The 26922-nt window shown below is 53.5% G+C and overlaps 2 protein-coding genes across 3 annotated transcripts; both read left to right on the forward strand.

Annotated features, from left to right (window-relative positions):
• Positions 1-305: 305 nt before the first annotated feature.
• On the forward strand, positions 306-11081 carry RPL3L (ribosomal protein L3 like). Its single transcript, XM_066379996.1, is given in 11 exon segments — positions 306-355; positions 357-435; positions 929-1121; positions 4044-4212; positions 6748-6883; positions 8945-9131; positions 9226-9386; positions 9588-9689; positions 10205-10300; positions 10538-10657; positions 10940-11081. Coding segments are annotated over 11 exon segments (1350 nt in total). The 3' UTR covers positions 10997-11081.
• A 367-nt stretch (positions 11082-11448) lies between these two features.
• MSRB1 (methionine sulfoxide reductase B1) lies at positions 11449-15909 on the forward strand. Of its 2 annotated transcripts, XM_066382917.1 has the most exons (4): positions 11449-11599; positions 13586-13734; positions 14079-14193; positions 15071-15909. In XM_066382917.1, exons 1-4 carry the CDS (start codon positions 11545-11547, stop codon positions 15100-15102), a joined length of 351 nt encoding a protein of 116 aa, XP_066239014.1. In that variant the 5' UTR covers positions 11449-11544; the 3' UTR covers positions 15103-15909. The 2 variants fall into 2 exon arrangements, with proteins under 2 accessions (XP_066239014.1, XP_066239016.1); XM_066382919.1 differs by lacking the exon at positions 14079-14193.
• Positions 15910-26922: the final 11013 nt, after the last annotated feature.

A 26922-nucleotide genomic window follows, 5' to 3' on the forward strand; every position in this document is an offset into this window, starting at 1 on the left:
ATTACTACAAATCTACAGGGAAAGTACGGTACTATTATCCCTGTGCCACAAATAATAGCACACACCCAGAAAAAGGGGGGATATAAGGCCAGATTAATTCAAAAAGTCAAAGGGGGAAGTATCGTGCCTTTCCTTGCGGTGACTTTGTCAACCCGCAGCTGTTGGTCTTTACTGCGGTGACTCTATCTTCTTTTGCTGTGACTTTGTCAACCAGCAGTTGTGGATCTTCTTCTGCTGTGACCTAGTTAGCCAGCATTAGTGGATCGGCTCCCGACAAGAACCAGAGCCCATGCCTGCCACGGGAGATGGCCAAGCTCCCCTGCCAGGGGCTAAATCTGGGATCTGGCGGCTGTGTGTCCTGGCCCTGCCACTCGACTTCCAGCACCTGGCAGGGAGGCCTCTTTATTTCCTGACCTGCTGGGACCCGCTGCCATGGTCAGTGGGCTGGGGGGCGAGAGCTGGAGCAAGCTGGCCACCTGGGGAGGGGCAGGCGGGCTGGAGTCTCCCCCAGCAGGGACAGTCCTTGGGCCTGTGAAGGAGTAGGGGATTGGAGGGGACCACAGGGGCCAGAGCTCAGACTGCCAGGCCTAGAACAGACAAGGAGATAGGTGACTGGTAGCAGCTATGGGTGACTGGTAGCAGCTACCTGTCTCCGTAGCCCTGGCCACGATGTAGGCTCACCTCTCCTGGGCCCAGCCAGGCTGAGCCCACTGAAGCAGAAAGCCTGTGGGTTAGGAGGGCCTGACATTGGCTTCATTGGTAAGACTCTGCCCTTGGGCAAGCCCTCCACTGCTTGCCTGCAGACAGGGGCACTGAAAACCACGGAGCCTCAATCCAGGGTCTCTAGCTCTGGGTTGGGCTCTGGGACCACCCAGCCATTTTTACCAGGGTGACTTCAGCTCTAACTTCCATCTTCTCCTGTCCCCAGTCCCACCGGAAGTTCTCTGCCCCTCGGCACGGACATCTGGGCTTCTTGCCCCACAAGAGGAGTCGCCGGCACCGAGGCAAAGTGAAGACATGGCCTCGGGATGACCCCAGCAGGCCTGTGCACCTCACGGCTTTCCTGGGTTACAAGGCCGGCATGACACACACTCTGAGAGAGGTGCACCGGCCGGGCCTCAGTGAGTGGCCACAGAGGGACACACAGGGCGGGGGGTTTTGGACAGAGCACCCCTGACTGTCAGAGATCTGGAAAAACTTCCAAAGGTTAGGAATCAGAACTGGACTTCAAGAGGGGAAAGAGCCCGGGAAAGGGCGAGGCCCCGCCTGTGAGAAGGGCAGTCAGAAAGATGACCCTCTGCCTACTGGCCACTGGCTGGCCCTTGAGTAGTTTCTTTTTTTTTTTTTTTCCAGGGACAGAGAGTCAGAGAGAGAGATAGATAGGGACAGACAGACAGGAATGGAGAGAGATGAGAAGCATCAATCATCAGTTTTTTGTTGTGGCACTTTAGTTGTTCATTGATTGCTTTCTCATATGTGCCTTGACTGTGGGCCTTCAGCAGACCGAGTAACCTCTTACTTGAGCCAGCGACCTTGGGTCCAAGCTGGTGAGCTTTTTTTGTTGTTGTTGTTCAAACCAGATGAGCCCGCGCTCAAGGTGGCGACCTCGGAGTCTCGAACCTGGGTCCTCCGCATCCCAGTCCGATGCTCTATCCACTGCGCCACCGCTTGGTCAGGCGAGGTAGTTTCTGTCATTGCCCCCAATTTACAGATGAGGACATGGAGCAGCTATAAAACATGCTGGTGGCCCAGTTAGTAAATGGAGAAGCCAGAAGTCAAAGGCAGGCACCCAGTTATACAGTTATACTTACTGTTTTGAGATTGCTGTTATTCACGTGTGGTTGAAAGAGGCAATACAGAGAGATTCTGTGAACCCCTCACCCGGTTTCCCCCAATGGGAACCTCCTGTGAAGCTATACATCACAACAGGGTGTTTGTTGATCCATGTTTCCCTAGTTGTGTTTGCATGCACGCATGTGTATTTAGTTCTACATGGTTCTGTCATGTGTACGTGTGTGTATCCATTACCTCGGAATATTCCACCCCCACATGGGTCCTCCTGGTACCCTTTTATAGCCACAGTTCCCCCAACCTTTTGACAACCACTCACCTGTTTTTCATTTCTCCTAATATATATATATATATATATATATATATATATATATATATATATATATATATTTTTTTTTTTTTACAAAGACAGAGAGAGAGTCAGAGAGAGGGATAGACAGGGACAGACAGACAGGAACGAAGAGAGATGAGAAGCATCAATCATTAGTTTTTTGTTGCACATTGCGACACCTTAGTTGTTCATTGACTGCTTTCTCATATGTGCCTTGACCACGGGCCTTCATCAGAACAAGTAACCCCTTGCTCGAGCCAGTGACCTTGGGTCCAAGCTGGTGAGCTTTTTGCTCAAACCAGATGAGCTCGTGCTCAAGCTGGTGACCTCGGGGTCTCGAACCTGGGTCCTTGGCATCAGACTGGGATATATATATATATATATATATATATATATATATATATATATATATTTTTTTTTTTTTTTTTTTTGCATCTTTCTGAAGCTGGAAACGGGGAGGCAGTCAGACAGACTCCCGCATGAGTCCGACCAAGATCCACCCGGCACGCCCACCAGGGGGCGATGCTCTGCCCATCCAGGGCGTCGCTCTGTCGTGACCAGAGCCACTCTAGCGCCTGGGGCAGAGGCCAAGGAGCCATCCCCAGCGCCCGGGCCATCTTTTGCTCCAATGGAGCCTCGGCTGCGGGAGGGGAAGAGAGAGACAGAGAGGAAGGAGAGGGGAAGGGGTGGAGAAGCAGATGGGCGCCTCTCCTGTGTGCCCTGGCCGGGAATCGAACCCGGGACTTCCGCACGCCAGGCCGACGCTCTACCACTGAGCCAACCGGCCAGGGCCCCTAATATATTTTTTAAGAAAACATTTCTTGTGCCTGACCTGTGGTGGCGCAGTGGATAAAGCGTCGACCTGGAATGCTGAGGTCGCCGGTTCAAAACCCTGGGATTACCTGGTCAAGGCACATATGGGAGTTGATGCTTCCTGCTCCTCCCCTCCTCTCTCACTCTCTCTCTCTCTCTCTCTCCTCCTTCTCTCCTCTCTAAAATGAATAAATAAAGTCTTAAAAATTTTTTTGAAAAAAAAAAAAAAGAAAACATTTCTTTTACTCTGTATCAGCCTCAGTAATAACATCCATAAAATCATGGGTTTTTGACAAATTATAGATTTTTTCCTAGAACTCATCAACATATATTTATAACTATTTTTTAAAATTTTTTATTTATTTTTGAGAGAGAGGAATAGAAAGAGAGAGAGAGAGAGAGAGAGAGAGAGCAAGACAGGAATATTCATCTGTTCCTGTATGTGCCCTGACTGGGATTGAACTGACAACCTCTGTGCTCTTGGACGACGCTCTAACCAACTGAGCTATCCAGGCAGGGCTTAAAATTATTTATTTATTTATTCATTCATTCATTTTAGAGAGGTAGGGAAGAGAGAGAGAGACAGAGACAAGGCGGGGAGGAACAGGAAGCATCAACTCCCCTGTGTGCCTTGACCACGCAAGCTAGGGGTTTCAAACCAGCGACCTCAGCATTCCTGGTCAACGCTTTGTCCACTGTGCCACCACAAGTCAGGCCTCATTTATAACTATTAAAATAATAATAATAATAATAATAATAATAATAGAAAAGATCATTTGTGCCCTACTAAAGAAGGCCCAACCTTCCCCTTTGGGGGGTTGCTGCCCTGGCTGTTGCTCTCCTGGCCCATCCCGATGATCTGGTGGGGAATTTCAGTTTCAGAGTGAGCACAGACCACCCGTGAGGCTGCGCACAGGGCAGAGGAGGGAGAGAAGGGGCAGGCTGAGGCTTGGAGGTTGGTGAGAGCTCTCGTGGGGAGGGCCTGTGTTCCAGCAGTCCTGGGCCTGCGTTGCTCCGTCCTCCCTCACGCAGGAGGGGCTGCTGTCCCACGTCTACCCGTGGGCCCTGGAGGCTCTCTCCTCCATGCCTGTCTCTGTGTTCCATCCAGAAATTTCCAAGCGGGAGGAGGTGGAAGCTGTGACGATTGTGGAGACGCCTCCTCTGGTGGTGGTGGGTGTGGTGGGCTACGTGGCCACCCCTCGAGGCCTGCGGAGTTTCAAGACGGTCTTTGCAGAGCACCTCAGTGATGAGTGCCGCCGGCGCTTCTACAAGGACTGGTGAGGGCCCAGCGGGGCGGACGGTGTGAGGGCGGGACCCCTGGGGGTGGGCGGGCCCTACCCCTTTAACTTCCCACCTCTGTGCTGGAATAGCGGGGTGGGCGGGAGAAGTGTCAACAGTGTGTGGAAGGCAGGAAAGTGTGTGTGTGTGTGTGCATGTGAGGGTGTGTTTGTGGGTAGGGATGCCTTCAATTCAGTAAAAGTTTAACAGACTGGAGAGGATACTTGGATAGAGGAAAAAGAGGAAGCTGGTATTTTTTTTTTGAGAGAGAGAGAGAGAGCGAGAGAGAGATGAGAAACATCAACTCAAGCCTAACCTGCGGTGGCGCAGTGGGTAAGAGCATCGACAAACTCATGGCCTGACCTGTGGAGGCACAGTGAATAGAGAGCATTGACCTGGAATGTTGAGGTCACTGGTTAAGGCACATATGAGAAGTAACTACTACACGAGTTGATCCTTCCCTCTCCTCCCTTACCCCCTTTCTCTTTCTTTCCTCTCTAAAATCAATAAATAAAACCATTTTATTTTTGCAAGAAAGGTGGGGCAGGGGGACAGACAGGGACAGATAGAAAGAGAGAGATGAGAAACATCAACTCATAGTTGCGGCACCTTAGTTGTTCATTGATTGCTTTCTCATATGTGCCTGACCGGAGGGGGTGCGCGCGAGTCAGTTGTCCCTTGCTCAAGCCAGTGACCTTGGCCTTCAAGCCAGCAACCATAGGATCATGTCTATGATCCTACGCTCAAGCCAGCGACCTTCAGGTTTTGAACCTGGCACCTCAGGGTTGTCCCAGGCTGACACTCTATTCCAGGGGTCCCCAAACTACCTGCATGTGGCCCCCTGAGGCCATTTATCCGGCCCCCACCGCACTTCCTGAAGGGGCACCTCTTTCATTGGTGGTCCGTGAGAGGAGTCCTGGATGGAGGAGCACAGGATGTGGATGCATCCTGTGCTCCTGGAGTACTGTATGTGGCGGTGCCGCAAAGCACGGCGTCGCTCATGTACAGTACTACTTCCAGTGATGCGGGATGCACACGTCACGGCTCCGGAAGCACGTCATATCACTTGTTATGGCTAGCAGCTAGCAGTGACAAATATGGAACTGGACATTGACCATCTCATTAGCCAAAAGCAGGCCCATAGTTCCCATTGAAATACTGGTCAGTTTGTTGATTTAAATTTACTTGTTCTTTATTTTAAATATTGTATTTGTTCCTGTTTTGTTTTTTTTACTTTAAAATAAGATATGTGCAGTGTGCAAAGGGATTTGTTCATAGTTTTTTTATAGTTCAGCCCTCCAACGGTCTGAGGGACAGTGAACTGACCCCCTTTGTAAAAAGTTTGGGGACCCCCTGCTCTATTCACTCTGCCACCACTGGTCAGGCTGGCAAGCTCTTGTCATCAGAAAGGCATTCTCGGACCTCATATCTTCCCTGGTACAAGTTCTAAAAGAACCCCCCCCCCCCCACCTGAGGAACTTCACAGACACACCCCTGCTTATGTAGGCAGAGGCACAGCTGGCTGACCTGTTAGAGTCTTTGTCATCTCTCACTTTCAGGCATGCCACAGACACCATCAAATGGAGATGGCAGTGGTCCCTGCATCTTGGGGCTGTGTGAGGATTAGATGAACAAAGTGGGTCAAGGGCTCAGCACAGAGGAAGTGCTTGGCAGATGCCAGCTGGCCTTTTCTCTATTTTTATTGTTATCAACCTGCTCCTCATGCAGGGGTTTTGACCTTTGTGAACCTTGGCTTCTTCATCTGTAGAATGAGGGTAATAGTGTTCACCACCCGGGGTTCCAGTGAGGGTTAGGAACAACGTGCCGCTCAGTTGTTTGCTTCAGAAGTGAGGTCAGCACCGTGTCAGTGTGGGCAGGTGGCCACCATGCTCCTTCCCGGAGCTCCTGCACATCTGCCGCTCACCCTCAGGCCCCAGGAGGCAGGTGGCCACCATGCTCCTTCCCGGAGCTCCTGCACATCTGCCGCTCACCCTCAGGCCCCAGGAGGCAGGTGGCCACCATGCTCCTTCCCGGAGCTCCTGCACATCTGCCGCTCACCCTCAGGCCCCAGGAGGCAGGTGGCCACCATGCTCCTTCCCGGAGCTCCTGCACATCTGCCGCTCACCCTCAGGCCCCAGGAGGCAGGTGGCCACCATGCTCCTTCCCGGAGCTCCTGCACATCTGCCGCTCACCCTCAGGCCCCAGGAGGCAGGTGGCCACCATGCTCCTTCCCGGAGCTCCTGCACATCTGCCGCTCACCCTCAGGCCCCAGGAGGCAGGGGGAATGCCCAGTTTACAGAGGAGGAAACCGAGGCCCAGAGAGGGAAGGACAGGCTGTGCTTAAAGGTGGTGACTTGAGCCAGCCCCAGGACTCCAAGGAGGGCCTGGCAGTGGCCTCTCCCAGGAAGGAAAGGAGGAAGGAAGGAAGGGGACATTTACTGCTCTAAGACCCATGCTTGGTGGGTGGCAGGTGGGCAGGGGCTCAGGGAACCACCCCAGCGGGCCCTTCTGAGCACCCTCTGTGCATGGCTCAGGCACAAGAGCAAGAAGAAAGCTTTCACCAAGGCCTGTAAGAGGTGGCGTGATGCCGATGGCAAAAAGCAGCTTCAGAAAGACTTTGCCGCTATGAAGAAGTACTGCAAGGTCATTCGGGTCATCGTCCACACCCAGGTCAGCCCCCTAACCCCAGCCTACACCAAATCAGCCAGTTCACCCCCTGGGCTTCCCCTCCCCCACCCCAGCCTTCAGGAGCCCTGACAAATGTCAGCCTAAAAATACCAGGAGTTCTGGGCACAGGACCAAAGGGTTGGCTGCCTGCAGCTGCAGGGATGGGATGCCAGGGGTCAGTGTGCTCTGAGGACCATGGGGCACTGGCCACGCCCCTTAGTCTGTCAAGACGCTGAAATGCCCTTAAGGGTTTGGCTCTCCTGCTACATGTCTGGTGTAGAAGGCCAGCTGCCTCCCTGTGGGTTCTGACACAAAGGTGTGCGTAAATCACATTTGTACATGGGGTCTGGCTTGATGTGGGCTGAAAAGTTACCCTCTGGCTTATTCTAGAACATTCCTTGGGGAAGGCTTTTGTAAGGAAGCCTCAGGGACAGCTCCCCTTCTCCCGCCCATTTACTCTCACACTTGCAGTTCCTGCTTACTTGTGTCATTGGTTAATGTCCATGTCATTTGAGCTCCATGGGGGCAAGGACCATGGCTACCTGTTCAGTGCTGTGTTCCCGGAACCCACAAAGAGCCTTGTATACAGTAGGTGTGCCATAAGTACTCGTTGTTGAGCACTATGCTGTGACCTAATGGTGTTCCTGCTTCCACCTGTGCCTCACAGAGCAGCAGGTAGAGATGTTTAAAAACATGAATCAGATTGCATCAGACCATGCACTTGCAATAAAACCCGAGTTCCGCCCTGGCTGATTGGCTCAGTGGTAGAGCGTCAGCCTGGCGTGTAGAAGTCCCGGGTTTGATTCCCGGCCAGGGCACACAGGAGAAGCACCCATCTGCTTCTCCACCCCTCCCCCTCTCCTTCCTCTCTATCTCTCTCTTCCCCTCCTGCAGCCAAGGCTCCATTGGAGCAAAGTTGGCCTGGGCACTGAGGATGGCTCCATGGCCTCCACTTCAGGCTCTGGAATGGCTCCAGTTGCAACAGAGCAATGCCCCAGATGGGCAGAGCATCGCCCCCTCCCTGGTGGGCATGCCGGGTGTATCCTGGTCAGGTGCATGCAGGAGTCTGTCTCTCTGCCTCTCCGCTTCTCAATTCAGAAAAAGAATAATAATAAAATAAATCCCACACACAAAAAAAACAAAACCCCGAGTTCTTCCCTATAAGACTGCCTGATCAGGGCCCTGCTAACATCTGACTCCGTTCCGCACTTACTCCTCCTTGCTCCCCATGGTCTGGACACACTGGTCTCCTTTTTGCCCCTCCAACTTCCTAGGATCTTCCCTGTCTCAGGACCATTGCACTCGTGGTTCCCTCTGCCTCAAAAGCTCTCAGATCTTCACCTAGTGGCTCCTTCTTTTTACTGGTGTCACCTCCTCAGAGAGGCCATCCCAGACCATCCTGTGTGTAATTATCAGAAAGTTTACCCCTCTCAGCCCTGGTAGGTTGGCTCAGTGGTAGAGCATTGGCCTGACCTGTGGATGTCCTGGGTTCAATTCCCAGTCAGGGCACACAGGAGAAGCGACCATCTGCTTTTCCACCCCTCCCCCTTCTCTCTCTCTCTCCCTTCTTGTCCTGCAGCATGGCTTGATTGATTTGAGCACATAAGCCCCGGGTGTTGAGGATGGCTCTGTGGAGCCTCCATTTCAGGTGCTAAAAATTGCTCGGTTGCAAGCATGGCCCCACATGGGCAGAGCATTGGCCCCAGATGGGGGTTGCCAGGTGGATCCTGGTGGGGGCACATGTGGGAGTCTGTCTCTCTATCTGCCCTCCTCTCACTTGGATAAGAAGAAAAAAAGAAAACTAAACCCTCTCCAAGGGTTTACTAGGCATCTGTGCCCCAATTAGGTGGCTCCCTGGGGACCGGGGCTCTGTCTGCTTCATTCTGTGCTGTTACCCCAGTGCCTAGCCCAGGACATGGCATATAGCCAGACCAGACACAGGAACCTATGCTGAATGAATGCAGGTATGCATGCAAGCCTGCTAGGGGTACCAGCCGGTCATGCCATGTCTGCAGATGGGGGTTTGACCCTCTGGAAATTGACTGGCCTTTCTGTGCCCTGCAGATGAAGCTGTTGCCCTTCCGGCAGAAGAAGGCCCACATCATGGAAATCCAGCTGAATGGCGGCACAGTGGCTGAGAAGGTGGCGTGGGCCCAGGCCCGGCTGGAGAAGCAGGTGCCAGTGCACAGCGTGTTCAGTCAGAGTGAGGTCATTGATGTCATCGCTGTCACCAAGGGCCGGGGCATCAAAGGTAGGGCCAGGCAGAGATTGTAGCTCCTGGAAGGCTGCCTGGAGGTGATGGGGGCCAGACTGGTCTCTCATTTACCAACCCCTTCCACCTGCAGGGGTCACCAGCCGCTGGCACACCAAGAAGCTGCCTCGGAAAACCCACAAGGGGCTTCGAAAGGTGGCCTGCATTGGTGCTTGGCACCCTGCCCGAGTGGGCTGCTCCATCGCCCGGGCTGGGCAGAAGGGCTACCACCATCGCACGGAGCTCAACAAGAAGGTGTGTCCGAAGTTCTGGTGAGGGGCGACGTCATGACCAGACCCTAGTTGGTGGGGTGCATGACCCAGACACTGTCCGGCTCCCAAAGACTCTGAAATGCACCCATCAGTGGCTGGGTCTAAGTCCACAGCTGGTGAGTTTGGACACATTGCAGGCCCAGGGGCCACCTGCTGCCCTCAATGTGCCTTGTTCTCCTGGCAGATCTACCGAATTGGCCGGGGGTTGCACACAGAGGACGGGAAGGTGGTTAGGAATAACGCGTCCACCAGCTACGACATGACTGACAAGTCTATCACGCCGCTGGTGAGAGTGGGCAGCTAATCTGGCTGAGGGGACCTGGTGAGCATGCGTGGGGCGGGTGTGTGGGTGCTGCAATGTCCCAAGAGCTCAGGCCCCATCAAGCAGCCGCCTGGCGGAATGAACCCCTTGCTTCCCGCACTCTTCGAGCCTCCTCTGCAGAAAGCTTACACTCCAGCTGCTGTCACAGGATGCAGAGTGCAGCAGCTCTGCCTGTGGCCTTGGAGGTGGGCTGCCTGGGTTTGAGCCCCAGTTGCAGTTGCAGTTGCAGTATGTACTGGAGCAGGTAACTCCACCCCTGAGCCTCAGTTTTCCCCTGTGTAAAATGCAGATGGTTAAACGAGACATTGCAGAAGATTTAGGGTGTGGCTCAGATGCTGCTTTGATCAGTGATAGAGGGTGTCGTCCCCTAGTCAGGGGGCCACCACTAGCTTCTTCTGATCACAGCTGAGTAGGGGAGTTCTCCCAGGGTTCTCAGCTGCTCCCTAACGCAGTCTGGACCTTGACCCACCTCCCTTCAGGGTGGCTTCCCTCACTATGGGGAAGTCAACAACGACTTCATCATGCTGAAGGGCTGCATCGCGGGAACCAAGAAGCGGGTCATCACACTGAGGAAGGTCAGGGCAGGCAGTGGGTTGGGAGCTGGGGAGCAGGAGCCCTCTGGGCTTTGGGAAGGGTGGGTGGCTGGCCTGCCCTGTCCCTGTCCTCCTGCCTGCTCTAAAGAGGGGTGGGTGTGGGAGGGTGGGGAGACCAAAAAGGGAGCAGTTCTGGCAGGAGATGGGGGTGGACTTGGAGTTACTGGAGGGGTTGGGGGGACCTCCATCTTGAGGCTCTTCTCTCCCACGCATCCCCAGTCCCTCCTGGTGCACCACAGCCGCCGGGCCTTAGAGAATATTGAACTCAAGTTCATCGACACCACCTCCAAGTTTGGACATGGCCGCTTCCAGACAGCTCAAGAGAAGAGGGTCTTCATGGTGAGCCCCTGCCATTTCTTTGGGGCTCAGACCTCACATTCTACTTGTCCAGAGTGGGAAAGCTGGAGTAGATTGGGGTGGCGGGATGCCTCCTGCTCTCATCCACAGGAGGGGACTTTTAGGAGTCCAGTTCTGGGCACTGATTCTTGCTGGAAAAGAAATGGGGGAGGGACAATGGTGGGTGTGGGCAGGGCCGACTCTGGGGGACTCGCGGCCGGCCAAGGGCAGTATTCTGACCCAGAACCCTGTGACTGACGCTCCTCCTGCCTCCTGCTCTCACAGGGTCCCCAGAAGAAGCATCTTGAGAAAGAAAAGCCGGAGATTTCGGGAGACTTGTAGGCGGTTTGGGATGAAAGGAGCCTGAAAGAAGTGCGCGCGACCCTTGCCTGTCCCCCTTATCTAATAAAGGCTGGAGGCAACTCTTCCCGCGGTGTCTGAATTGAGGGCATGGAAAGGCTGGTGAACCGTCTGTGGCAGCGGGTTTAGCGCCAGGGTAGGAAGAGCACACCCGGTGCGGTCGTCACCCCAATCCCAGTGCAGCTCAGCTGCGCCCCCTGGCGCTGGGTCTCGGGGACGCAGCACAGGAGTAGTCTTGAGGAGTAGTCGATGGGCGGGGCCTGCTGGGAAGACGAGAGAAGGCGGGTCCTCGGCAGGGTGCGGGCTCTCACGGAGGAGGAAGCCGGAACTCTCGTCCTCATTGGTACGAGGGAGGGGGCGGGCCCTTTGAAGGCGGGCCCCGCGGGGGTGTCCCGGCGTCCCTGGACGTGATTGGCCCCCTGGAGGGGGCGGAGCCCCGGGCCCGGGTACTAGCCGCAGGCCGAGAGGTCTTGGGTCGGTGGCCTTAGATCTGTCGGAAGCGAAGATCGTGCAGCGGTCCGGTCGGCGCCATGTCATTCTGCAGCTTCTTCGGGGGCGAGGTTTTCCAGGACCATTTTGATCCCGGTACAACCTGTAACCTCCTGGGAGAGCAGCGGGGCAGGGGAGCGCACTAGAGGGGGCGTCGCTGCCCTGGTGTGATAATGGAGCCCTGGAGTCCCGGGAATGGGAGGCACAAGTTTGACCGCGCGGGGAGGAGCGCATATAGATAAAGGGGATCATCGAGGAGGGAGGATTCTGGGGGGGCTCGGAGAGTACGGGTGCTTGAAGGGAAGAAGACTTTAGAGAGAGGGGTTCAGTGTCCTCGAGGAGGAAAGCCTTGGAGTGTGAGAGTGGCCGTTTCCGAGGAAAATCGGTGGGGTCAGGGTACAGAGGGGCAGTAGGGAACCTAGATCAGGCTGTGCGCTTCAGAGGGGCGCAGTGGAAGAAGGTCTTGTCCAGGGGCAGCTCCTGTGACAGAGCTGCCCTTTCTCGCGGCTGTACCTTCTCTCTGATGTTAACCCTGCCTTTTCCCTTCCTTGGTTCCTAGTACCCGCAGGGTAAGCCGGCAAGCACGGAACGTCTTGTTCCGATCCGAATGTACTGGCCTCGGTGGCTCCCCAACCTACACAGGGCCCTGGGATTGGGTAGGCCACCAATGGCCAGTGTAGTGAAGTTTGACTTGGACAGGGTGGGAGGAGTGGGGTTGAGTGCGGTTTGTGGCGTGGCCAGCCCTCAGCCCTGGTCCCCAGCTTTGAGAAGCCCTGGTAAATACCCTTTTGGGCTGTGCTGCCTGGAAATGGACTAATTTGGTAAAACATGCCACAAGCAAGACTAGGGCAGTGACTTACTTGGGGTGGGATCTGTTGAATATCAGCTCTCTAGCTAGGCTCTGACACTGAGCATCTATGGATATCAGCTGTGACATGGACCCTCTGGGCAAAGCTTCCTTTGAGACCTGCTGGCTTTAGGAGCCTCAGGCTACTCTGCCAAACCGGTAACTGCTCCTGCAGCAGCTCCTGGTTCCTCTTTGCTTCCTCCTTCAGTTGCTGGTAAAGGCTCAGTAGGACTCCAAGGGAGGTTGTCCCCAGGCCAGGCAGTGGGTAAGAGGTACTTGCTTCTTGTCTGCAAGTCAGTTTCATTCCCCCCCACCCTACCCCCAATCTTTACAGGACAAACTAAATAAAGCCTGTTCTTCTTGGCCCTCTGTCTTCCCGTGGGCTGTTTGACCTGGAGGCCTTTTCTCTGGGACCATTCTCTTTGGGCAGGGAGAGCAGGCCAGTGGCTGGGAGTCTAGCTTCCTGGCCTGGGGACAGCCTCCTTGGAGTCTGGGAACTACTGAGCCTTTACCAGCAACTGAAGGAGGAAGCAAAGAGGAACCAGGAGCTGCTGCAGGAGCAGAGTTACCTGTTTGGCAGGGCAGCCTGAGGCTTCCAAAGCCAGAGGGTCTCAAGGGAAGCTTTGCCCAGAAGGGTCCATGTTACAGCCGATATCCATAGATGCTCAGTGTCAGAGCATAGCCCTCTAGAGAGCTGATACCCAACAGATTCCGCAGCAGGACAGCCACTCGGGAAGAAAGGTGGGGCTAGGTGGTGGTGCTGGCCTTGTCACAGTCCCCGCTATGTGGGGCCTATGAAGGGTAGGAGTGCTGATTAAGACTCAAGGAGGTTCCATGGTGGAATGGTTAGCTCTCTAGATTCTGAATCCTCATCAGACTCCCCCGGTTCCTTCCTGGTTGCACGCCCTCCAGCTGAGTGGTTTGTATCACTGAACTTCAGCCTCCTCATTTGTACAATGGAAAGGTCTGCATCACAGGGCTGTTGAGAAGAGTCAATGAGATAAGTGTGAAAAGTGACTCTCCTGGTCGCTGGCATATGCTAAGAACCACTAAATATGAGCTCAGTGGTGTGTCCCCCCCATATAACCAGTACCCGGGTGGGGGTGTGGGGAAGGTGTGCAACCCACTCTGCGAGTGGAGAGAGTGCTGTTTTCTACTGGGTTTGAGAATTTGGGAACTCACCCTAAAAAGGCTGAAGGCAATGTCTCTGCTTCTGCCTCCGCTTCTACCTCCAGGTGTCTACGTGTGCGCCAAGTGTGGTTACGAGCTCTTTTCCAGCCGCTCGAAGTATGCACACTCTTCCCCATGGCCAGCCTTCACCGAGACCATCCATGCTGACAGTGTGACCAAGTGTCCAGAACACAATCGGCCTGAAGCCTTAAAGGTGGGTGGTAGTAGCAGCAGGTGAGAAGGGGGGTATTGGCCACCCCTTCCTTCCTTTTGCTCCTCCTGCAGCTCTAAGGACTTAGAGTCTATCTATCCCAGGCCTCTGGCCCTAGCCAGTGAGGCTGCCACTCCAAACCACTGGGAGAGCTTGGGGTCCTGGTGGGAAGAGGGAAATGGGATGACTTTTCTGCGCAGGCTCTGGGACGGAGGTCAGCCTCTCCTGCTGGAATTTATCCTGGGAAACGGGCATGGGGAAGACATTGTCTGCTGGAGGCAGGAGGGGCCATTGCTGTGGCTGTTGTGTGGTCGGAAGCTCACATGACTGTTTTGTGTTCTTCCCAGGTCTCCTGTGGCAAGTGTGGCAATGGCTTGGGCCATGAGTTCCTGAACGATGGCCCCAAACGGGGGCAGTCACGCTTCTGAATTTTTAGCAGCTCACTGAAGTTTATCCCTAAAGGTGAGCTTGCCCTTAGGTGGCTGGGCACAGGCCTGTCATACGTTTTAGAGGCCCTGGGCAAGGGGCATTTGTTCTCATCCACTTATAGTGACAAAACATGGGGGCACCAAAACATGCTGCCCAGGATTGCCCAGGGTCACCCTAAAAGACAGCTGCAGGACAGGGTTGGGGGAGCAGATGTCCCGCCTCTAGTGCCTGATTGATCACATGTGTCTCCAAAAGGGACACGTGAGGGAAGATGTGGCAGAGGCTCTTCCCCCCTCACAAGTGGGAGGCGGGGCTGGCTGGAGGCTGAGGGCCAGGGTGTGTACCTGGAACTGGCCTGTAGTGATAGGTCAAATATGCATTCCTTTTGGTATTATTCTTATTATTGATAGTTTGTTGTGGGGAGCTGTATTTTCTTTTCCTGCATTTTATCTGAGAACAGCCTCCTCTCTGAACTTTGCTCTCCTGTTCATACAAGCACTCACAAATCACCACACGTCTTTTTGCACGCCCAACCACCCTTGGGACTCTGTCCAAAGCTTTATAGCTCTAATGCCAGTACCTCACTTGCCCCCTGCCAGACGGTGGCCAGCCCCTAGTCTGTTTCATCCTCTGTAAAATGGTGCTGCCGACAGCACCTGCTAGCTGCCGTCACTGGGGGCTAAGCTAGGGTGTCGGTAGTGGCTGGTGCGTGGTGAGGTACGATGATGCTTCTGTCCTTTTGTAGTCACTCATTCTCTGTCTATGCAAGAAGAAGAGGCTCTGGCTTATGATGAAGCACAAACTCCCCTGGCTTGCAGGCTGCTGTGGAGGGGGTTAGCACAGGGGCTGGTGTCTGAAACATGATTGAGCAAGAATTGGTTTTTCTCTGCCCCCCCTTCCTTTCTTTCAGGCAAAGAAACTTCTGCCTCCCAGGGGAACTAGGTGGGCAGTCCTCAGCCATCCCGTACTCCGGCCACCCTAACTTGGAACTGGAACCCCAGACAGGGAAGGAGAGCAGCTGAAACATCGGGAAGGTTCCCATGGCCTTGGCTCTGCCCTGGTTTGCCACCTGTGGCCCATATCCCACTGCCAGGAGTGTTCTGGAGGCCCTAGCGGTCAGCTCGTGTTGGCCTCAGGGAGGTGGGCTGTGGGCCCGGCTCATCTGTGAATGACGGTATACCCCACCTTTACTTCTCCTGGCCCACTGCTCCCTTCCTGTCTGTCTGGACTCACCCCTGTGGGGCCTGACTCTGAGACGACTCTGGCCTCGTCAAGCTTGTACCCATCTCCCTCCAGCTATGTTAGGAGACCAGAACACAAATGGAGGCGGTCTCAGCGGCTGCTCCAGCCTCAGTCACTGCATGATTCACTCTGGTTAAACCCTTCCAGGCAACCAGAGTGTTGATGATTTGTGACCTGTGGCAGGAGTGGACCGAGGGGACAGACCTTTGGTCTCTCAGTTACGAGAGGAGAAACCCTGAACCCTGTTTCACAATCTCTGTGGCCGCTGCTTGCCTCACTCGGGCTTAGGAAAGCACCTATTGTGACATTACCTTGACTGCACAAGGTTGGGGGCCTTGGAGCTCACAGCCTGCAGTCCATACCTACCCAGGGCATAGCGCCCAGGCTTTACTGCACATGCGCTGAAGCTCTTGCCATCTGGGAGGGTGGGTGATGCTGAAGCCCTCCTTCCCGTCTTGAATCCTCTCTGGAGTAATCCGGAAGAGATGAATAAACAAATGAAACCCAGGTCTGCTCTGTTGATTGACAGCATCAGAGATGCCAGGATACCAAGGTCAGGATTTTCACAGTTGTTTCATTTGTTCCACAAATATTTATTGGACATCTGCTTTATGCAGGTTCCAGCCTCAGTGCTGTGATGCCGCCATGTGCAAGACAGACGGGGCACTAAGGTCCTACGGCACGGTTGAGGAGACGGTAAATTCATGTCAGGTGACGAGAAGGGCTGTGGGCCACTGCAGCAGAGCAGTGCTAGGGGGTGTGGAGGGGGTGGGGAGGGGCTGGTGCTCTGCTTCCAGGGGTCAGGGAGGAGGGTACTGAGGAGAGGTCATCTCAGCTCAGCGTTGATAGGTGAGAAGCAAGGAGAGAGCTGCCCAGGCAGAGGCACAGCATGTGCAAAGACGCTGAGAAGGCAGCAAACTCGCATGCCCCAGGCCCTGTGCGGGGAGCTGTAAAATGTGACCTATGAGGAGGTATGCTATGCTCCATAAGCACTACATGATTTTTGCCATATATATATATATATACACACACACACACACACACACACACACATTATTGATTGATTGATTTTTAGGGAGAGAGAGAAAGAGAAATATCAATTTGTTCCACTTGGTTGTGCATTCATTGGTTGCTTCTTGTATGTGCCCTGACTGGGGATCAAACCCGTAACCTTGGCATTTCAGGACAACACTGAACTAACCGTCCAGGGATGCAATTTATATTGACAGAAATCTGAGGAACATGTGTGGGTATAAATATGAAGGGGTGTGATAATGGTGATAAGAATATAAAATTGGGCCTGACCAGGCGGTGATGCAGTGGATAGAGCGTCGGACTGGGATGCGGAGGACCCAGGTTCGAGACCCCGAGATCGCCAGCTTGAGCGTAGGCTCATCTGGTTTGAGCAAAAGCTCACCAGCTTGGACCCAAGGTCACTGGCTCGAGCAAGGGGTTACTCGGTCTGCTGAAGGCCCGCGGTCAAGGCACATATGAGAAAGCAATCAATGAACAACGAAGGTGTCGCAATGAAACGGATGATTGATGCTTCTCATCTCTCTCCGTTCTTGTCTGTCTGTCCCTATCTATCCCTCTCTCTGACTCTCTCTCTGTTCCTGTAAAAAATAAATAAATAAATTAAAAAAAAAACACTAATGATTGATACTTCTCATCTCTCCATTCCTGTCTGTCTGTCCCTGTCTATCCCTTTCTCTGTCTCTGAAAAAAAAATGTATATTGCATCAAGTTGAATTTTGTGTGTATGTGTGATACACACAGAGAGAGGGACAGATAGACCAGAAGGGAGAGAGATGAGAAGCATCAATTCTTCGTTATGGCACTTCAATTTCTCTGACTGCTTTCTCATATGTGTCTTGACCAGGGGGCTACAGCAGACCGAGTGACTCCTTGCTCAAGTCAGAGACCTTGGGCTCAAGCTAGTGAGTCTTGCGCAAACCAGATGAGCTCACGCTCAAGCTGGCAACCTCGGAGTTTCGAACCTGGGTCTTTCATGTCCCATTCCGACACTCCACCTACTGCGCCATCACCTGGTCAGGCAGGTTGAATTTATTGATGGGGCTTACCAAGTAGAGATTCTGGATTTTTACTTTCTATTTTATTTTATTGATTTTTGAGAGAGAGAGAAAGAAGAAGGGAGAGGTGAGCACTTCACTTTATTATTATTTTTTAAAACTTATTTTTTAAGACTTTATTCATTTTAGAGATGGGGGGAAGGAGCAGGAAACATCAACTCCCATATGTGCCTTGACCAGGCAAGCCCAGGGTTCAAACTGCTGACCTCAGCATTCCAGATCAACACTTTATTCACTGCGTCACCTCAGGTCAGGCATGTTTATTTTATCGACTTGAAAGCAGAGGAGAGAGACAGGAACATCCATCTGTTCCTGTATGTTCCCTGATCGGGACTGAACTGGCAACCTCTGGGCTTCAGGAAGATGCTCTAACCAAATGAGCTATCTAGCCAGCTTGCTTCACTTTAGTTGTGCATTGGCAGCTTCTTGTATGTGCTGGCGACCTTGGGGACTTTATGGTTTTGAACCGGGGACCTCAGCATCCCAGGTCAACACTCTATCCCTTGCACTACCACCGGTCAGGCTATTTTTATTTTTTGAGATTCTGGATTTAATGTTGAGGTTAGAAAGGATTCTAACAGTTTGTTCAGTTGGCTGAAACATGGACCAAAAGGTGACCCACACTAAATGGAGTTGAAATACCAGACCTGCCTTAGTGCACTCTAGAGAAAATGATCCAAAGGCTTAGGGAGATTGGATGTTACAGTGTATTTGTCATTTAAGACCCTCCTGGGAGTGTCTGGGAGACTACTGTTCACCGCCATTGTGAGGGGAGTCCCAGCATTCCAGGAAGAGCTCTGTGATCACTGTTCTGTGTAGGTCAGAACTTATGTGAGACCTGCTGCCGTGGAATTGGGAAACCTAAATGCAGTGGGGGTCATTGGGTCCTGAGATGTCCTGGTCCAAGTGGAGGCATTTAATGGCCAAGGTCAAGGTCGGTGTGGTTATCCTAATAGCAGAGTCAAAGCAGCAATCAAAAGAGTCTGACTCTTACTGACCTGTGACATTGGCTAATTGATCATGATGTTCCTAGAAGTTAAATAGATGGGAAGCTTGCTGAATTCTTTAAAAAAAGAATTTATTGATTTTTACGGGGATTGGGGTAGGGAGTGAGGTTTATCAACTCATAGTTGCTTCACTCTAGCTGTTCATTGCTTGCTTGTATGTGCCTTGACTGGCAAGCCCAGGGTTTTGAAATGGCGACCTCAGTGTTCAAGGTCGACACTCTATCTACTGCACCACCACAGACTAGGCATTAGCAGACTGAATTCTTTTAATTTTTCATGTTCTTTAAGTGAGAGGAAGGGACATAGAGAGACACTCCCGCATGTGCCCTGACTGGATTCACCTGGCAACCCCCGTCTAAGGCTAATGCTAGAATCAATCGAGCTATCCTCAGTTCCTGGGGCCGATGCTCAAACCAATCAAGCCACTGGCTGCAAGAGGGGAAGAGAGAGAAGGGGAGAAGGACGGGAAGGGAAGCAGATGGTCGCTTCTCATGTGTGCCTTGACTTGGGATTGAACCTGGAACATCCACACGCCAAGCTGACACTTGATCCACCGAGCCAGCTGGCCAGGGCCCTGAATTCTTATTTGAGCTGTATAAGCAGAAAAGTTTTAGGTCAAGTGCACAAAAGTCTAACTTGAGTTGTAAAAACGAAGTCATGATGCTTCAATCACTTCCCAGACTTCAGCCAGTATACAGACCCAGAACTCCTTGAATGAAGAGGAACCCTTAAGGAAGACCCCTGGTATGCTGCCAAAATATATCTTAATCTTTCTTCCAGCCTTTCCTAAAGGGGCCTTTTACCAGAGTGCCTGTGTAGGGAAAAGGAAATAACCAATCACTTTTGGGACTTCTGGCCACTGGCTCTAAACTGATACCATCCAGGAGACACAAACATCACTGTGTCAGAGTAGGGGCTTGTGGAGGTCAGGTGGTCAATGGAGTTTTAGTTAAGACCCATTCCTCAGTTCGTCTATGGGTCCCCAAACCCATCTTTTTTTTTTTTTTTTAATTCAGTGAGAGAAGGGGAGGTAGCAACAGACTCCCACATGCACCCCAACCGGGTCTACCCAGCAAGCCCATTAGGGGGCAATGCTCTGCCCATCTGGGGTGTTGCTCCATTGCTCAGCAACGGAGCTCTTTTCAGTGCCTGAGGGAAAGGCCATGCAGTTATCCTCAGCACCAGGCGCCAACTCACTCCAATTGAGCCATGGCTACAGGAGGGGATGGAGGAGAGAGAGAGAGAGGGTGAGAGAGAGAAGCAAAAGGGGGAGAGTGGAGAAGCAGATGGGTGCTTCTCTACCACTGAGCAAACTGGCCAAGGCCTTTCCAAAGCCATCTTGTGTCTTTTCCCCCCCAGTACTGAATGCATAATTGGAATAGACAGTCTGGCTGGGAGCACCCCCACATGGGGAAGAGAGAGGAGCTGGGCCTACAGGTGTGAGGGCTAAGGTGTTGGAGTAGGGGTGGCTGGGGAGGGAGGAGGACAGTGGGACCCCTGTGTTGCTGGCCTGGTAAGCCTGCTCATTCCTCAATGATGGGACTCTTCCCTCCTCCAGTCCCCAGCCATAGGCCAGGAATCCCAGCTCTGGCGTGAGGTCACTGGCCTGTGCAGGGGCTGCCTGAACAGGGGCTGCTGGTTCACTTGCTAGGCCCTGGTGGTCTCAGCTCACTGTGCAACCTCAGGAGGAGCACTTAACCTTCCTCCGTCTGCGGAACCCAGCCCGTCTCCTTGTTGCAGACCAGAGAGCCATGTGGGCAGGGAGTGACATAGATGCATGGATTTTTTATTTTTTTTTAACAGGGACAGAGAGAGAGAGAGTCAGAGAGAGGGATAGATAGGGATAGACAGACAGGAATGGAGAGAGGTGAGAAGCATCAATCAGCAGTTTTTCGTTGCGACACTTTAGTTGTTCATTGATTGCTTTCTCATATGTGCCTTGACCGCAGGCCTTCAGCAGACTGACTAACTCCTTGCTCAAGTCAGCGACCTTGGGTTCAAGCTGGTGAGCTTTTTGTTCAAGCCAGATGAGCCCGCACTCAAGCTGGCAACCTTGGGGTCTCGATTGAACCTGGGTCCTCCACATCCCAGTCCGATGCTCTATCCACTGCGTCACTGCCTGGTCAGGCAGATGCATGGATTTTGAGGTCCCCTCACAGGGGAACCCAGTGATGGATAGCCATGGGCACGGTCTGTCTGCCAGAAGCCTGGTGGGGGATGGGTATCTCATGTGGAATCATAATTGTCCCCACTCTCCTCCTCCAGTGGGTTGCACCATAAACTGGCTCGCAGCCTCAGTTTCTCCTTGAGAAACAAAAGGCTCTTTGAGAGCCCAGCTCTTTCCACTCCAATGCACCCTCCTTGTCAGGGTGGCCTCCAGGCTCAACCTTGAGAGCCAAGGACTGCGTTCAGGGGCAGATGGGTCCTGGTGTTCTACCATTATTAGCCAATAGCAGCCAGCAGGCCAGGGCACCGGAGACCAGTGCACCCAAGGCAAGCAATGGGTGGAAGAAAGAAGAAATCTTCCTGGGCCCCGTTCATCAGCTCAGAGAAGCACGCAATAAATGCTTGCAGCCTGACCTGTCGGTGGCACAGTGGATAAAGCATCGACATGGAATACTATGGTCATGGGTTTGAGACTGGACATTTGCCGGGTCAAGCCACCCACGAGAAGCAACCACTGAGAGTGGATGCTTCCTACTCCTCTCTCCACCTCTCTCTCTATCCTTTCTCTAAAATCAATAAGTAAAATCTTAAAGTAAAATAAAATAAACGCTTGCAGAATGGATGAGTGAATTGGCAATGCTTGGGACTTTTGCTCACCTATGGCTGGCGTTCTTTTTTGAGTGACAAGTGCCGGGAGAGCTGTGACGCTGGTGGGGGTGTGGCCCAGGGCAGGTCCGGTGGGAAGCCCCTGACTATGCCTGAGGGGAGGATACGCAAGTGCAAGAGTGCACCAGGGGGAGCAGCCAAGCCAGATGAGGGCCATCGTGCCCCCACCCACATACGAGGTCCTGCTGTGGGCTCAGCGCGATGACTTCCAGGCCCTCGGGTTCTCAAGGTCCCCTCCGGGGAGTGGGAGCAGAGAATGTGAGCAGGAGCGATCGGCAGGGGGCGCGCTCGCTCCGCCCCTCTGCAGGTACCAGAGACGCCGCGAAGGCGCAGCGGCAACAGCTTCTACGACCCTGACTGGTCCCAGGGCCCGGGCCCTAGTCCCTCCGCCAGGCTACCCATAGAGCCAGTGCCAGTATACAGGCCGACGCCTCATGGCATCCGAGGGTGCGGGCGCCGGTGGTTTTTGGGGCCCCATTTGGTGGACTTTACGAAAGTGACAGGTCCAGGGAGGGCAGTCAAAGCCCGGGGTGGCCCTTCCTGAACCAGCTGGAGAAGGACAGAGCTGGGTGGTGGGGGAAGGAGGTACAGGCAGTGGAAACAGGCGATGGGAACAGGGGCAGGGAACGGGGCAGGGTTAGGGTGGAGGTACCGGGTGAAGGCAGGACGCCCTGGTCCTAGCCCATTCTAGCGCATCTGGGTGGGACTCACCTGCACTGATGTCCTGGCCTCCCTCCCCTGCAGCCCTCCCATGCCCTCAAATTGCACCTGCTGCCACCCTAGCCCACTGGGGGACACCAGGTTTTGAGGTTTCACCTCCCATGCATCTTTGCCCACTTGTCTCCCCCACAACAGTGTCAGCTTCCAGCCTCCCCCGACCAGCGTGATATTTGTAAAATAGTCACCAGACTAGGTAACTTCCTCAGTGGTTCCCACAGGCTCTGCTTGCTTGGGTCCCATAGACCCCGCCTCTCCAGCTTGATTTCCCACGAAGGATTCCATAAATGACAGCAGCGTTATTTACCTGTACCCAATACTCAGCAGCTGGGACTCTGGACCAGAGACTCCATTCTAGAAACACGCCCCTGTGTTCCTGCCTTCCAGAGTTTGCTGTTCCTTCTTCTTTATCATCCTCTCCCCATGCCAGAATCCTCCTGGAAGCCGTTGCTGGTGGCTCTGCCCAGTGGCTCTCTCCCCACACTGCAGGGGCCCTGGGCAAGTCTTCCACATGTGTGCACAGACTGGGTTCTTGCTACCCCCTTGCAGCTTCCACCCAAGCCCAGGTCAACAGCTCCTCAGTGCCAGTGACTAGCACGTATTCATCTCATTTTCTTTCCCAAATACCAAGCCCTGAGGCTGCACATAGTAGCGTCAGAGAATGTAGGTAGGTCAAATTGTACTGCCTTCTGCCCTCTCCCTCTGTGTCCCATGTGTGTGAGTGTGTCCCTGGTGTGGAGAATGAAGGGACCCCAGGACCACCTATCACCCTACCCTGGCCATGGGTGCTAGGACTCTGTTTAGTGGAAGTCAGGGGCAAGAAGCACAGGGAAGACAGTTGGTGGCTTCCTGTGGCAGACAGGAGAGGCTGCCGGGAGAGGACCGAGGCTTACCTGCGGATAAGCTCCTTCTACGCCAACCCCTCACCCACTGCTCCCAGCGCCTGTCTCCAGGTGTGATTTGTTCCTTGTAAAACTCCGGAGATTACCCATGGTTCAGCCCTGGCTTCATGCCTCATCATGTTTCATCTCCAGCCAGGATGTTTATAAGCTACTTCTGGCTCCGAAGAGCTTGGTGGCAGCATTGCCAGAGAGAAGAGAGACAGGACAGAGAGGAGATTGAATCCTGTGGGGTCTGCCCTACGGAGTGCGGGCTGCCTGTTGCCCTGAGATTCCTCTTCCACCTCTGACTCCAGTGGCTTTTTGCTTCTTTAGTCTTGAAGTGTGTTGTGTTATTTTTGTTGTTGTTTTTGGCTGGGCCTCCAGCTCTGAGCCCAGCAGGTCCTGGTGTACGTCTGGATGTGGGAATAGGGCAGGGAAGCTAGAGTCAGAGGGAGGACAGCAATGACCTGTATAGGGACATGGGTGGGGTCATTGTTCTCTGAGGAAGAAGAGTGGAGGTCGATTTTGAAGGTCCCGTTGTCAGAACAGAAAGCTTCAGCTTAGGGAGTGCCCTGTTGGGGGGGAGTTTGAGGCACTTGCCCCAAGATGCTGGGCCCCAGGCTCTGGGTTCTGGGTCTTCCTGATCACTGAGCTATGCCTGCTGTATGTCTGTCTGGCCTCCTGTGGGGGTGGGGTGCTTCCCTGGGCGTGAGTGGGGATGGAGTGCAGCCCTCCCTCTGTGTCTTGTCTGCTGGCCAGGCTAGACTTGCTCCTTAGAGTAGGTCATTGGTGTATGGGGAGATTCAAACTTAGGGTTTCCCACACTGGGGGGCAGTGGTTGGTGCCTGTGGCAGGTCTCTGAACGTCACCTTTTTTTGCCTGTACACCCCCCCCACACACATACACTCACACACATACCCATACACACGGTCCTATGCCCTCTGTGGAGAACGGAGTTCTTGAGCCTGTATCAGGTCCCTTGCTCCTGATGGAAAGTACTCACAGTCCCCTTCAAGTCCATGGAGCCGCTCACCAGGACACAAACAAACAGCCCTGGCCACAGAGCCTCAGTGGTCTGGTGTGGGGCCACTTGGATAATACCTAGCCTCCCCCATGATGCTCAGGGGCTTCCACTCTCAGAGGCCTGGCTTGGGGCTGTGAAGCTGTGGGGGGAGGGGGGATTGGAGTGGGTGTTGAAAGGGTCCTGTTTCTGTGGGACCCTCTTCTCTTGTTCCTTTAGACTCACCTTGTGGATAAAGGCTCTTACCAGCTTTTCTCACTTGAGAGCTGGGACTGCTAGCCTAAATTTCTTTCTTTTAAAAAATTTTTTCTCTGGCTGGTTGGCTTAGTGGTAGCGTGCCGGCCTGGCATGTGGATATCCCGGGTTTGATTCCCAGTCAGGGCACACAGGAGAAGCACCCATCTACTTCTCTACCCCTCCCCCTCTCACTTTTCTCTCTCATACTCTCTCTCTCTTCTCCTCCTGCAGCCATGGCTTGATTGGAGTGAGTTGACCCTGGACGTTGAGGATGGCTCCATGGCCTCTGCCTCAGGCACTAAGAAGAGCTCAGTTGCTGAGCAATGGAGTAATATCCCAGATGGACAAAGCATCCTCCCCTAGTGGGCTTGCTGGGTGGATCTCCATCAGGGCACATGCAGGAGTCTGTCTCTGCCTCCCCTTCTCTTACTGAATAAAAAAAATTTTTTTTTAAAGATTTTATTTATTGATTTTTAGAGAGGGAGAGAGAGAGGGCAAGAAGCATGTTCACTTTAGTTTTCCATTGTTTCTTGTATGTGCCTTGACAGGGCAAGCCTGGAGTTTTGAACCAGGGACCTCAGTGTTCCAAGTTGATGCTCTATCCACTGTGCCACCACCAATCAGGCATCCTGGATTTCTACATTGTAACAAATGAGCTGGGCCAAACTGGTAGGCAAGAAGCAATTTGCAGGGTGCAGCTATGGATCCTTGCCCTCTCCTGGTGAAGGAGCCAGTGGCAAAAGGCCCTCTGTCTATGCTGCTCTCTCCAGGAAGATCCAAGGGAAGAGAGTGAGGTTGCCAGTTGGAACCCTTCCCTACACAGGAGCGGGGTCTGGCTCTTCTGGCAAACCCTGCAGCCTTAGGCAGGATTCCTGCAGGTGTGTAGCTGCTCCAGGGGGCCACTGAGCTGGGAAACTTTTCATGTATCCCTCCTGACGCTGGGGATATCGTCTTCTATGGCAAACCCTTCTGTGCCACAGTGTCCTCAGGTCTAGCTGGCCACCAGGAATAAGACCCAGCTTTTGACAAGCTGGGCTCACTGGCCACCTTGAGACCAGGGAAGTCTTTCCCTTCCAGTCTTGTCCCCAAGGAGGGAAATTATGAAGTACTCAGGTCTCCTAGGGTGGGAGCAGCTTCAGGGCACCCCTTCTTGTGTTGGGGTCACTGTCACATGTCCAGGGCCTCCTTCTCAGGAAGCGCTTAGGAGCTGGACACCCAGAGAGGTGGCGGCCAGTATTATTTTTGTTTTATAAAGTAGGAAAGTGAGGATCAGAGACTGGATACCTGCTAAGGTCACCTACTTGGGTCAGGGGATGGGGCAGAGCCAGACATAAGTCAGGATCAACATCCTTGCTGTCAGCTTTGTGCTATGCTGGTGCGTCCACCCCCAGGGATGGGCTCCTGACCCCTCCATCTCGTTCTCTGAAAAAGGGAACTCGGAAGAGAGGGATCTGGGGGTGGGTGGGGTAGATGGGTTAGATGTCTTTTAGGGGCCCCTCCCTGGGAGAAAACCACATCCTCTACGCACTCAGGCAAATCCGGCATCCTAAGTGGAAAAACCCCACATAAATCAAGGACAGCTGGGCCGCCCTTGGCTGCAGCCTCCTTGCCTTGGACTTCCAGCAGTCTCTGTGAGTGGGTCTGGGGGGTGAGGGTGTGGTTCTAGGGGAGGGAGTTCCTGGAAGCCCCTCAAGTATGAAATCTCTCCCAGCTGTCCCCCATGGAGGGGTTATTAATCACATTCCAGAGGGGGGCAGCTTCCTGCACATCCAGCCCTGCTGCCTGTGGGTACCCAGGCTGGGGGTGCCTGTCTTGAGTACAGGCTGATAAAAAGGTAGAGAGGGGCATGGGAGAGGAGCTTATATATAGACTCTCTCAGTCACACACATGAACGCAAACACAAACACGCAGTCATTTTCAGGCACTCAGTAAACACTCATGAGCACTCACCACAGTTAGTCATGGAGAAGGGACCAAGACTGACCCTGTCCCTGCCTTTGCCAAGCCCATGGGTTGGTGGAGGAGACAGATGGGTGCCAAAATCACCCACAAAGAAAAAATTATAGTATGTGAAGGGGACACATAGCTGGGCAGGTGGGACATGGATTTGTGAGGCCAGGCTGGGTCTTCTGTCCACAATGACCTTGCACCCTGGGACTCCTTCCCTAGACTCTCCTTCTCTACCTTCCTGTGCTCTGGCCATCCTTGTCTTCTCCCCCAGGGACGGTACTTACTTGGCCCAGTGGCATGAGCAGCTCAGCACACCCCCTCTTCCAAATCTTCCCTCATCCTGGGAGGGCTACCACATTAAAACCACACGCATGACTGATGGCTGGCTGAAGGAGGATGGACAGACGGACCTTTCCCTGGCCATCCTGTGTGGGCAGGGGGTCCAGATGAGGTGAGAGGGGAATTAAGCTCTGGCCATCCCGGGTCCTCAAAGACAAGGGCCCCTGGGGAGATCTGGTCGGGTAGAAAGGACTTGCTGACCTGTTTCCTTCCCTGACCAGACAGGGCAGGATGTGGTGACCTTTTTAGGACGTTCCCATGGCTTGGTCTCTTTTGGAGTCCCAAAGTCACTTTTCATCATGTGACTCAGAGAGGGGAATCCACTGTTCCTAAGTCACAAAGGCGGGAGCTGGGGTTGGACCCTAAAAGTAAGGTAGGGCAGAAGCAGAGTGGAGGAGCCACTCAGACATCCTGGGGTGGTGGGGGAGGCAGCAACCTCATGCGTG

The sequence above is a fragment of the Saccopteryx leptura genome, chromosome 4 (genome assembly GCF_036850995.1).
Source record: "Saccopteryx leptura isolate mSacLep1 chromosome 4, mSacLep1_pri_phased_curated, whole genome shotgun sequence".
Taxonomy (NCBI): domain Eukaryota; kingdom Metazoa; phylum Chordata; class Mammalia; order Chiroptera; family Emballonuridae; genus Saccopteryx; species Saccopteryx leptura.